Source organism: Asterias amurensis, chromosome 8 (genome assembly GCF_032118995.1).
Source record: "Asterias amurensis chromosome 8, ASM3211899v1".
Taxonomy (NCBI): domain Eukaryota; kingdom Metazoa; phylum Echinodermata; class Asteroidea; order Forcipulatida; family Asteriidae; genus Asterias; species Asterias amurensis.
Window position 1 is genome coordinate 3,741,000 of NC_092655.1, and position 12,849 is coordinate 3,753,848.

At 39.9% G+C, this 12,849-nt stretch overlaps 1 protein-coding gene across 1 annotated transcript in view; it reads left to right on the forward strand.

Annotated features, from left to right (window-relative positions):
• Positions 1–12,849, forward strand: part of LOC139940705 (uncharacterized) — a 229,869-nt gene that overhangs the window by 88,551 nt on the left and 128,469 nt on the right. Inside the window, exon 4 of the mRNA XM_071937072.1 lies at positions 8,125–8,215. Coding sequence (XP_071793173.1) covers positions 8,162–8,215 — 54 coding nt within the window. The 5' untranslated portion in view covers positions 8,125–8,161. The remainder of the gene's footprint in view (positions 1–8,124; positions 8,216–12,849) is intronic.

The following is a 12,849-nucleotide window of genomic DNA, read 5'->3' on the forward strand; positions in this document are numbered from 1 at the left end:
GTGCTGGTGACCCCATCCCGTACACAAATGGAAGGAAATAAATAACTTATTTTTAACTCAAAACTAAATAGTAAAACACAAGGGAAACTGCTTTAACTCAAAACATGACATGTGGATGTAAAGTAGAACTACAAGCTCGTTGTTTTATTGGTGCTTGATGAGTAAGTGTTTTTGCTTTTTAACTGAGCTCCATGACATCTGCGTGCAGGTGGTCCGGGAGGAGATTTAAGGAAACGCTAATTGCCAATCCTTTCTCTGCTCTTTCCTTAACCACCACCCACTGTCGGATGCTTTTATCTTCCCATCATATCACCCCATGAGGCCATCAATGAAATTAATCACAAATTGTCACCGTTTTAAACGGAAAACCAAGGCCATGTTTCGTTTCCCTTGTTATATTGTTATTCTCGTCGTCAAGTAATCCAGTCACAATTGGTTGAAATTTAACACCATGATGTGTGTATCTGTTGGATGAGTTTTCTCTTTTTGACTTTTTTCTCGCATCCTTGGGCAATTAAGGAAGTACCGCCTAATAAATAAACCATCTGGGTATATGCGGCGTTCCTGCTGTGATCACGAGACGCAAGAGGTACTTTTTTAATATACGACAAATGCGGATTGGTGTTATTCTGGTTGTGAAGTAATTTGTTGTAAATTGTCTTCAATGGGAATTAATGTATAATAAGTGCCTGAGAGATTTAAGATCTTTCCGATTGGCTTCGTGAATAGCTACCATGACTAATTAAAGACTTTGCATCACTTCAAACTCTGTTTAAATCCCATACCAAAACAGTTGACTCAAAACAGCATTGTGACAGGAGAGTCCCACAAATAAAAACAGTGCATTTTAAAAGCTTATATTCTTACTGTACAAAAAATAGGCACCAGGTATACCGTTGGCCTCGGTTCGGTTAAATGGATTTGGTCTTTGAAAAGAGTTTTGTGAGCAGGTCTGATACTTCATAGAGGCAACGAAGGCGATAGCCTCCATGCCCCTTGATCATTGCCTTGGTGCCCTTGAAATGTCCAACAAGAAATTTACAATTTCCTTATGGCTGTCCACCAAGGAGAAATGCCTTGGTGCCTTTGCTCTTTCAAATATGAAGCAAAGAAGGCTTGTGTAAATACCCAGAGCATCAGTGTATTTTGGGGAATTTTGTATTGTGTTTGAATGCAGGAGAGGGCGAAGCCATTTAATAGAAATATCAAGTTTCTGCTACAGTCATTGTTCAGGATGAGTTATATTGATAATGACTAAAAGCTGACTTTCTGCTGTCGAGCAAGACATCTATGCCCGGCCTATTTTTCGACTCTTCTGATTTGGTTACTGTTTTATTTGTTGTATGACATAAGGTGAGGCAAAGGTTTTTACAGGAGTCCACGGGCAACTTGTTGGTGCTGGTTTTTTAAAGATGGCATAGTAGTTTTCAATCATTTTGTTATGATGCAGTCAAAACGTCTTTTTGCTTTAAACTAGCCTATTCAGCTATAATGATGACAATGTAAGGTACACCTTAATTAATTAACACCAAAATGCGGGCCTAAGTCTTGCACCTTTTCTTAATTACTGTTTTTGTTTGTTTACATGAATGTATCTGTATTCATGCTTTTTTCGAGGGCATGCCACTTTCCCATGAGTACTCTATTTAGAGAGTGCTCTTCTCCCCAAATCAAGTTTGTCATTTCCTTGATTTCCACCAATCTAAAACGCACTTGATTTGAAACCATACACCCTCAAAGTATCCCGTTAGTCCAAAATGGATCAGAGCTTGTCTACAGATCGTGACCGAGCATAAAGACCAAATCTGTATTCCCGTGGAAACACGTAGAGCACGTGATCCACTTTGCCATTGTGTAGCGAAGTACGTCACTCAAACTATACTTTAACAAAAAATGTTGCATGGCCCCAGGGGCGGCGCATGTCATTGTACGGTGTCACGTGCCAGACACCTCAGGGAGATCACATGACAAAATCAAAACGATGCAGTTTCCCAAAGTTTCACCGTAGTCGATAAATCGATCGTAATTTAGTTTCTTAACCCGTGCGGCCAGAGCTGTACAGTTATAGTTTCACATTGGCCGTTGTGTGTGTCGCGAGAGACAAGACAAAGTCTGCAGTCGTGTAAACCGAACCAAGGCGGCGCATAGACGGCTGGTAGAGAGACTAAGTCTCGATCTCCCCCGTTAACAGGATTAACGCCCCGAGACTTGGAGGGTGTCATGTTGCTTTGTGACTTTTTCCCCCCATCTTCTTTTTCCTTACCCCGTCGAGAAGGAGTTCGATCGGGAAATCACAAATGCGTGAGCTTCAAATCCTAGGAATGCAAATTGTTATGGTGCGAGCGATCAAAGCGTGGATTTGAATTTCATCTCACCTCATCTTGAAACATTTCCAGAGCTGCTGTGTGTCAGCGATTATTAAAAATGCTTATGACGAATGGTCCATTGCGGATCTAGAAGCAAATTACCTTACTATCCAGGGTTTGTAACTATTAAATGTTATGTTGAAGTCAATAGATTCTGCCCTGCCATAAGTTTGTTTTTTAGATTACAGTTGTGCAGACATTTAATCCTAACATCTGTTAAAAACAGGAGAAAGATGTTCAATCGACTGTAAGTATTTACACTTATTAAGTGACAATTAGGGAGTGGGATGAAATGATATTTGTTTTACTTAGTATGATGGATGTAACATAACCTACATGAATAGTATATTTTTTGGTTACGTCAACAATATCCTGGAAAAGACAAGTTTTTGAACTCTTTTTTGCGTCTAGAGTGTTAATGTTTTTATCCAAGTTAAAATACATTTTTTCAGTTTTAGTAAAACAGTTTATCATGGCCGAATTGAGAGGTGATGCACAATACGAGTCTTGCAACCGTATCTTGATTTTATTAGGTCTTTTCTATGTCAACTGAAATTTACATAAATACAGTTGTCTTTCTTGAAGAAACCACGGTGGGGTCATTTCCAATTGAGACGAAGTCTGCTCCTCGTCTTATATATTTCATCCAAGCTTATTCCTTCTCTAGTAGATGTATGTAGGACCCTTTTCCCAAGAATGATTGTTCTACATTCTACAAGAAGCATACGAACCCTATATAGACATGCAGTGGATAACACATAAAAACGCAATATTGTGTGCGTATAGAAACTGAACGCAGAGAAACCTTATCCCCAAGTCGGTGCTTCAGATGTTTGAGGGCAATATGCATAGGTTTCTCGGGTGACACCGGTGCAAATTTTTATTGGATTATATTAGAGATCGTCCAAAAAAAAAACGTGCATCGTTTTATTACGGCCTGTGCCTATATTTAGAACTTACTGAAAAGAGGTTATTGCCTTTGAAATTATACTTTGTCGCTATATAGTGCGGGGGTTGACGACACCATATCGAGAACTTTTCCCTTTTCTGTTTCTTCGTTGTATAACAACAGATTACATATTCGCACAGGCCATGACTCTCGCTTCGTTTATAATCACAACATTTGAATTAGTTTCCCAACGTTTTGGGTGAGTGTGTGTTACAATGCAGCGTGTAGGATTAATTACGTGTCGTGATTTGACGTGTGGCTTAAAGGCAAGGGACAATTACTGTTAATTACACAAACTAATTGTTAGCGTAAAAACTTGGCAACGAGCAATGGATAGTCTTTGATAAAACCAATCTGAGAAACGGCTCCCTCTGAAGTAACGTAGTTTTTGAGAAAGAGGTAATTTCTCACTCAAATATTAAAAGACTTCATTATTCTCTTGCAACTTCGATGACAAATTGAGTCCAAATGTGCACAGATTTATTATGCTATGCGTGTGTTGAGATACACCAAGTGAGAATACTGATCTTTGACAATTACCAAAGGAGTCTAGCGCCTAAAAGGTGCACATTAGAGCCAATTGAAAGGTTTGAAATTGTCGGTTGATTTTGCATTAAATTCGGCAACATCAGATGGATTGTATTTGTCCATTGATGAGGTAGGTCCAAAGTCCACGGTTTTAATCGTGAATATCATGCCTGTAAAGTCTCTTATTATGAGTGAGTAACGATAGGTGGATGATTGGTATGGTAGTGATCCGTTGTATTGATGAAACATTGGTGACTCATAATCGAAAATGGGTCCAAGACGTGAGGGGAGGCACACGTAGGGGCGGTGCTCAGTGAAAGGGGGGTATCTACACCCATAAGTACTGCCATATTTGACAAACAAGAAGGATTTTGTTGTGAATTGGTCGTTCCTCATCTCAAGACCAACTGAAGCATGAAGCGTGGGAGGACAGGGCTGGCGAGAGAGCTGTGGAATGATTGGCACTTGGCGGTTTTAAACGCAAATACTAATATACTTGAGAGGTGGACAAATGATCTGACCGTGTCTCTTGGTCAAGACACCGGTTTCATGAGCGCTGCTTGGGTCATGTAACAACTTTCAAGCACCGACAATTGACACAAGGAGCATAGGGAGAAGATACAACTTGTGAGGCGTGCACACCATGATGAGTTGTGTACTACTCCGAAAGTGAAAACAACGGGCACCATTCTGATTTCAAAGCACTCTATTCAATCAACATAGAAATGTCTCTCTCATCCATACACTGTTACCTTTTTTTACATTGCAAAGTTGCTTTCCCACAATTGAACCTACAAACCCAGCTAAACAAGTATTGAGTGAGACATCATAAAGTTGTTTGTTTTCTGTCATGAAAATCATGCAAGATAATAATTTCACTCTGTAAGTGAAAGGTAAAGTGAACTTTGTTTACTCTGTATTTATTCATAATGAGTGATGGGTATGAGGACTGGTGGATCGGTTTCTGAGATAAGGAATGGTTGAAGTCCGTTTATGTTTATACAATAATAGGGATACATTTTACATCCCAATGCGTGATACCACAGAATGGCGCCCTCATTTGTCAAGCTCTGTGAAATTGGACATGCATTCCATCATCACCAACATTATACCCATGCATTTTAAGGAAGATTTGACGCTATAATGACACTTACACTAACCATTTAGTACCGTATCTTTTAAAAGTTGTTTTTTCTGAAATTCTGGTTCTTAATCTTTCAAGTCATATCTTGAATATTGTACACAATTTTATTTCTTTCTCAGATAATTATATCATGCCTTTAGGCAATCACCTTTGATCAATATTTATGATGTTATGAAAATGTTGTTTGCGCATTGTGCTCCAGTTCTCACTTCAAAACTGGGCCGCACGCTCCGCTGATTTTATTAATTCCAACGGAAACAGATATTTAATTTATCTGTGAATAAAAGTCGCCATTGAAAAAATAGCCTGCAGGTGATCATGACCCACTATGAGTTTTTATTATATCGGAATTTATTTATTTCGCGTCTGGAATCTTTTTCTAAGGGCTGTTTGTTTATCGCGAGGAAAGATCGAGGATCGTGAGAACCAAGGGCAGGCAGCCGTACTACGGGGGAATGAGACCTCTGAGGTACCCATGCGAACCGCTCCAACCCCACTTTATCTCGGGGCACTTGGCACTGAATTAGTTTTTTTATATCGTTACTGTATTATTATCTTCTTTGTCTCAAAGCCCTGTTTTTGTATAAGGTTTATTACCAAGGAGAGATCTCCTGAAATTGCTCACGATCTGCCGTTGAGATGATTACTAGCTGACTGTAGCACCTGAGGTCACAAATCATAACACCGGCTTATGGTGTATCAAGATAGCCCCCCCCCCCGCATGTTTTCTTCTTCTGTAATATAGAATATCCCTCCTCAACAATTTTCCTGATTTGTTTTAAGGATTCGCTCTTTTGAATCGATTTAGAAGAAAAGAGTGTGGCGATTGAAAAGCACTGAGACAGTGGCAATTTTTATGTATACAAAAATAAAAAATCACCACCTTCCTTCATAAAAGCTGGAAGTTGCAACAACATTGAGCGTGGTTAAAAATGTATGAACCCATACATAGGTCCTCCTTAAGGACAGGGGACCTCTTTCTTGCTCTTGCATCTAACAGTGGTTGAGACAATTGGAGAACATATTTTGCTACGGAAGTCTGAAATCCAATAATCTATCTTTCCATTATCTTGCGGGGAGCAGGTGACATGGGCTGACTTGGCAGTTTGCTTGGATTCTAAAAGCACGATCTTCTGTCTCTCATTCTGGTTAGATCTCGCTTGACTCGTTTGTTATAGATATCGCCTCAAAGCAAAAAGGAGTTATCCACATCTTTATTGCTATATACGTCTAGTTTTACCTGTGTGCTGGATTATAAACCTTCAGCGAGCCCATCCCCTCGATCTTTTCATTTCAGAAGTAATAAATATAAAGGTAGGCAACCATCCATGCCGCGAGACTTAACAAATCCGTCAATGATGACTTAGACCACCCAGCTTTCACAATTTGAACATTGGAAATACCCGCTCTCCCAGGGGCACCAATGTACGAACCACACTAAAATACAAACAAAACAGAACCATAGGTTGTTCCAATACACCCCCCCCCCCCCCCCCCGAAGCTTAATCTCTGAGCTCTGGCATTCATATAACGGGTAAATCACACGGGGTTGAGTGTGGGGATACAAGACAATCTGGGACAGCAATCCCTTGGGAATTGATGGAAAGTAAAATACGACAAGAAATACTTGTCTTTGGCCTCCACCTTCTCCCCCCTTAGCGTCCAATTATTCTCATTCGGCCATCATCCTGGATTCCGGCGATGTAAGTCAGCCACAAATAACCTTTAAAATACGCGATGAGCGTCTTGGAGTCCCCCGAGAAGGTTCTTATTTGGCACAGTGACTAAACCCGCTTGCTATTATCTATGTTTATTTATACACGCACACTATGGCCATTTGACATTACCCCCGTTTTCTATCTGTATTTTACACTTATCCACCGGCCATCAACAATCCTCTATCATGTCCGCAAAGTTCTGCAATAGACGCTGACAGAGCATGGTTACAATTTCACAATGCAGCGTTGAAGTTGTCGAAGTTTCTGCATCAATTTGGCTTACTGATACGAAATACACACCCACATGAATCTCTAACGAGGCATTTAGTTACTGGCCAAAGTATTGTGAAAGTTAATATGCTAAACATATTGAGACTCATTGATGTCTACTGTACACTCTGTGACTGCTTCCTGAGTAATTTTGTGAGTAGCAAAAACTTGTTAAAGCAATTATATTCGGTTAAGTAGCTCTATCAAATTTGACACAGTTCCTGTGATGCATGTTGTGAGGTCACGAGATTTCTGTCAGTGAATTTTCATGAAAAAAAAAGAATGAAAAAAAAAAGATTAGCAGGGGATTACTATGTGGCCTTGAGGTAATCTTTTCAAAACTAAATCATAAATAAATAATTTCGGTATTAGGTTTCAATGTTAATTGGGAATGGAAGTTAATTTAGTTTTCAACCGACCACTTCAAAGGAACCGGGTTGCCCCAAACGGCCTGACATTTACGTTTCAAGAGAGCGGGGAGAAGTGTTTTCTTCTGTTTGCATATAACACATCGACAAATCTGATGTCACTGTTCACCTTGAATGAATTTGAATATTGTGTTGATGTAGTGATGTTTTCTTTAAGGAACTCTGTTTCATTTCGCTCCAAAGAACTTCCACCTTGATAAATCCACTGTCTCTCTACATACTGTATGTGTGTGTGTATTTTTTGTGAAGTGATGATGACCTTGGGGGTTCGCTCAAACGTGACTAGAAGGGATAACTTGTATTTTAGTAGTCGATTGTCGCTTGATATAAAATAAAATTGTTTTAGGGGGGTGTCATATAATGTGTTGAGTTTACAGACTCTATGAATATTTCTTGAGATGATTCAACACAAATGTCAAGAGCATTTGCCATTTGTTGGTAATTTAAAACTTTGATTCAATTTGTTAGAAAAGGAAGCATATGAGAGATGTCTGAAATTAAAGTTCATATCAGCATACATTGCTAGCTCTGATTGCAGCATTAAAAAGAAGCATGGCGACATGCGCACTAAAAAACTTAAAAACCGCCTTTTGATTGTATTCTTGTGGAGTAATTGTAATTTGACTTGCTCAATAGCATGACCATTAAAAACTAAAAATATTCCTCTAAAATTATCTCCATAACTTGACAATACTGTACATTTATTTCTTCCTGATCACAGAAAGGCATTCTACTACGGAGCCTTCTGAGGCATAAGGATGCACACCACATCACATCATCACCATTTTAAGTGTCGGAGGCAGATGGAAAAAGTAAGTTGTCTCTTCTTTTATTTTCCCTCACCACTGTCTTTGATATGTGTTTTGCAGCCATGTGTACTTATACTTCCCAGCCTACACACCATGGGGCTTTATGGGAGAACATGTCAAAAATTACCATACATAAACATAACTATAAACCCAAATCACAAGAACAGAATCATCTACCCCGCACGTTTGATTCGACACCAGCAGCTCGCGCAGCAAAACAGATCACAACGATTTGTACTTTAAATGAAGGTTGAAATCGAAGCTCCCTCCCGTATCACAGTAACTAAAAGAAGTGTTCATGATCAACCGATTTGTCTTCTGAAGTCCATTCTACAAATGTATCACGTCTTAGACTATAGATCCAGATGCACTTTGTTGTTTACCTGCTGCTCCTCCATCCTCGTCTAAGGAGCTCACCACAAAAAAACCTTTTACACAAATAGTCCTGAAAGCTTCTCCGATGACGTTTCTTACCCGGAACCTTCGTTTTGGAAGGGGATAGAGAGAGCAGCATGCATCGGGTCCTCCTGCTGAGGATGTTACGCCCGTCGTGTCCAATTGTAACAAATCCCCTGTCTGTCTAATGAGTCATGAAGGCGCACACAGCGTCTCTGAATAGCGCAGAGTGGTCTTCGTTTATAGCTCATCTATCTCATATCTGCAAAGCGGCTCTTTACATTGCGTTTACAAGACAAGGTCATCCATCGTAAGGAAAGAGAAAGAGAGAGAGAGAGATGCACATTTTAAAGACACTGTACCTTATTGGTAATGCTCAAAGTTATTATTAATTTTAGTACAACAACTTACTTGGTAACAAGCAATGGAGAGCTGTTGATAGTATAATACATTGAGAGAAACGGTTCCCTCTGAAGTAACATAGTTTTTGAAAAAGAAGTTATTTCTCATCCAAAATTAATAATAATTTACTTCAGCTGAAGCCTTTTGTTATGCATCCGAAAGCAGACACAGTAATTCTACACCTTGTTTTTTTTCTGTCGTTATTTTCGTGCAAATTCGATGACAATTGAGCCCAAATTCTCACAGGTTTGTTATTTTATATATATGTTGGGTCACACATGGTGATAATACTGGTCTTTGACAGTTACAAAACGTGTTCGGTGCCTTTAATAGCACTACGGATCGCAAAGAAAACAAGCTTGTTGTTCTGGATAACAAACCTATTGAGTATAATCAGTAAAACATGCGCTGAACGTCCGGCAAAGGTAAATACTCAATGGAAGCAATTAATTCATTTTTTGCCAGACTCTACGGGCCGGGACCTTGGGAGTAACAGCATTAATAGTTCCCATCGATCGAGGGCAACGACTGTAACTGGCTTAACGCGGGAAAACTGATCCTTCCTCTCGTCTGCTACGAACGGTTCATCGGGGATAAATGGGAAATTAAATCTTAAAGCACTCGTGCAACGCTGATTTTGTGTTTAAAGGCGATCATTTATAAACGTGTAGTTGTCAGAAGAAACGATTGTTTTGCAAGCCTAACTAAAATAAGAATGTTATTACCCCTCTCCCCCCTCCCCCCCCCCCCCAGAAGCGCCTTGAGGTTTCGAAGGACAATATAATTTTTCACCAGTCATCTCTGATTGTCTTTGCTGTGGTCCTAATGAGTCGGATTATGGTGGTCTAACTCCTTTGGGTCTGAGTCTTAATGACTCATCAGCGACCAAGATTGAGACTGGTTTTGTGTTCGTTTCTGTTTGCATTCTGGTGGCTGAGTCGTGGGTTCGAATCCCAGTCACGACACGTGTTGCACTTTGAGCGGGAATTTTTTTTTCCCGATTGCTTCTCACTACTTTTGAGTTGGTACCTGCGGAGGGTAGAGATTGTTACCTGGTGAACTATGTTTTCAGAATTAGGTTGACAGTGATGCATATTTCGAAGAGTGTGATATAGTTTTAGGAATACTGTATAAGGCCAGAAGAAAGCCAGTGTAGTCTAGACGCTTTTCACACTTCTTGAAACACCCTAGTTACTGTGAACCTTTTTATATGGGGCGGGGTGTCTGTGGAGACTAGTATTAAAGTGCCTTTAAAGAGCATTTTATCACATTAGTTCAGTTGAATTTGTGGTGATACTTTTAAGGGAAATTCTTCTTTAAAGGCTGATTCGTAATTTCTGCTCCAACGCAGTGCCCCAGTTTCATTCCCGACGCTAGGTTGTTGATTGGAAGCTTACTGTCAACATAATTAGCTCGTGGACTAGTCTGGATTTGTCAACGAGACTTTGAAAATCATATTGCACAAGAAATTGTATACAAATTACATTAAATTATAGTAAAAACGCACACGGACTACATTTAGGGCCGGGCTACTCACCCGGCTCAAAGTGGTATCCAACAAAACCAATATCGTAACGAAATCCGTGTTTCTGGTCTAAACCTAATTCAAAATCATCAAATTAATATTTCTGCAATTTACGTAGTGGTACGCTATGAAGGGCGTATAGTTTGGGCCTGGTGGCACCATGTCCCGTCTCCTGTTGCAGCACCAAGTACAATGAAAATCGTATAACGAGTGCACCACTGGTACTTCTACGTCGAACCACTGGTACTTCTAGTCAAACTTTGAATTCAAATTTAAGGTTTATAACCGGTATCTGGTTGCATGTCGAGATGCTGTGTGTACAGGTGCATCAACTCCATCCACTCTGGTCTTAATTGTAGTTTTTGAGTGAAATTTTAAAGCTTTACCAGTCGTTAAGTGAGGCGTTCTGAGCAGTTTCGACGTTTCGGACAGTGTACTCCGCTCGTCTGCGGGAGAAAGATATTTACACGTGGGTTGTACCCGCAAGTTTACCATTTACTCATCGTTTCTTCCTAAACCTTCCTTGTTTGTTTGTTTGTTTGTCTGTTTTCTAAGGACAATAACTCTTGTTATACAGAGTGCACTCCTGACCTACGTCAGCTTGGAACTTGCCATTGATGAGCCAAAACCCCAAGGCATACTCGCGAACAAACAAGTCAATTTGTTATGATAAACATGTGGGGTTATTACGCCATTGCCAGATGCAGAATTACGCGGGCTCAACCCTCCAGGGGTGACTTACTAAAGCTAGTCACGTTGTACACCGTCATTCCGTGGTGTTTCAATTGAGCCAAGTATGGTTGCTCTAACCACTTGACAATTCCAAGAGGGTCACACCACGCGGAAACTCAGTGGTGAAGTCGCTCAAGTTTTCAGCATCACCACAGCTCTGGAGGTTGACTTGACACTGTATTTATTGATACGTGTTACATATTTAGAGTCTGTGCTGGTGTATGTGTGACCCGCACTTAACCTTGGCACCAGCGTGTGTTGCCACGTGCTGACAAACAGCCGACTATGTTTGCACCAGACTATTCTGAGAGCTCCTACTTACTATACTAGGGTAAATATTATGTAAAAGATAAGTGCCGACTGCAACAGGTTTGGGAATATAGGTCAATTTTTAAACTGCTGCCGTTTTGGAGATCATTGAGCAACATTAAAACGCGTGTTTTTGTCACTGATGCGAAAATGCAGGTGAGGCTAAACTCATCAATGTTGAGTTTCATTTTGAAAGCTTTCTGTGAAGTTCACGCTAGAAATAGTATTTGCGATTTCCTCTGAAATGAAGATAATCGAGAAGATTGTTTCTTAAAATTCTATAGAAAAAAACCCGGCAAAAGCTGAATCCATATTTCAATATAAAGAACAATGGTTTACATGCTAAAAGTTGCTCATCCTTTTCCACTATTTTCTCTCGACTCACACAACGCATTTAGCCCAAATGTTATCAGATTTGTTATCTCATATATTATGGTTGACCCATAACCACACAAAACATGAACACACAGTGCGGCTATTTTGGTCAGCTCTGCCAATCATTTTGACCTTTAACCTAAATACCTGGGTGACGAACCGCGGTATTTGAAAACATAAATGCCTTACGTGGTCTAATTTCGGCTTTATTTAACAGGACATACACCTGTTTAAGAACATTAACTCGGTGACACCTTCCGTGAAATTAGAATCAATATAGGGCAGTCCCCTGTGGCTATAATAATGGCGTCCAAACTTGACAACGCACTCCATTATAAGTTTAGTACGTAAAGGGTCCAGAAGAAATAATTGAAATGAAAAAAAAAAAAAAAAAAACTCATCCCAAATTTTCTGAAGCCGTTCTTTGGACAAACCATCAGCGCGGGAGATTTAATTAGAACAGATCCCTCTGTTTTCATAAGGTTTTAGATCAATATTTATAGATGCACTCCCCTCCTTCCAACTGACCAGAGGAAATCTGATCCCTCCGGCAGGTATTGGTCAAGATGATCGGACTCTCGGGATTAAACAAACGGCAACGAACACTCGGTAGGGGAGCGTTCATTGATTGGGCCGTCAATTTTGGAATGCCGTAAGCAAATCAAGAGTGAGACTTATAAATATCGAACAATTTACAGTACTTTTGAGAATGTTCACAACCCCGAGAGTACAATATAAATTAAACGCAAAGATGTGCTTTTGGATTGGCTTTTGTTATGTTATAATAGCGTGACCCAATTGAGTACTATGACATCTGTGATCAACGATAATGAACTAATATTTATATGGTATCTTCAGCTTTCGGTGTGGTGCTCTTGCGTAACTTTTCTCAATGTCT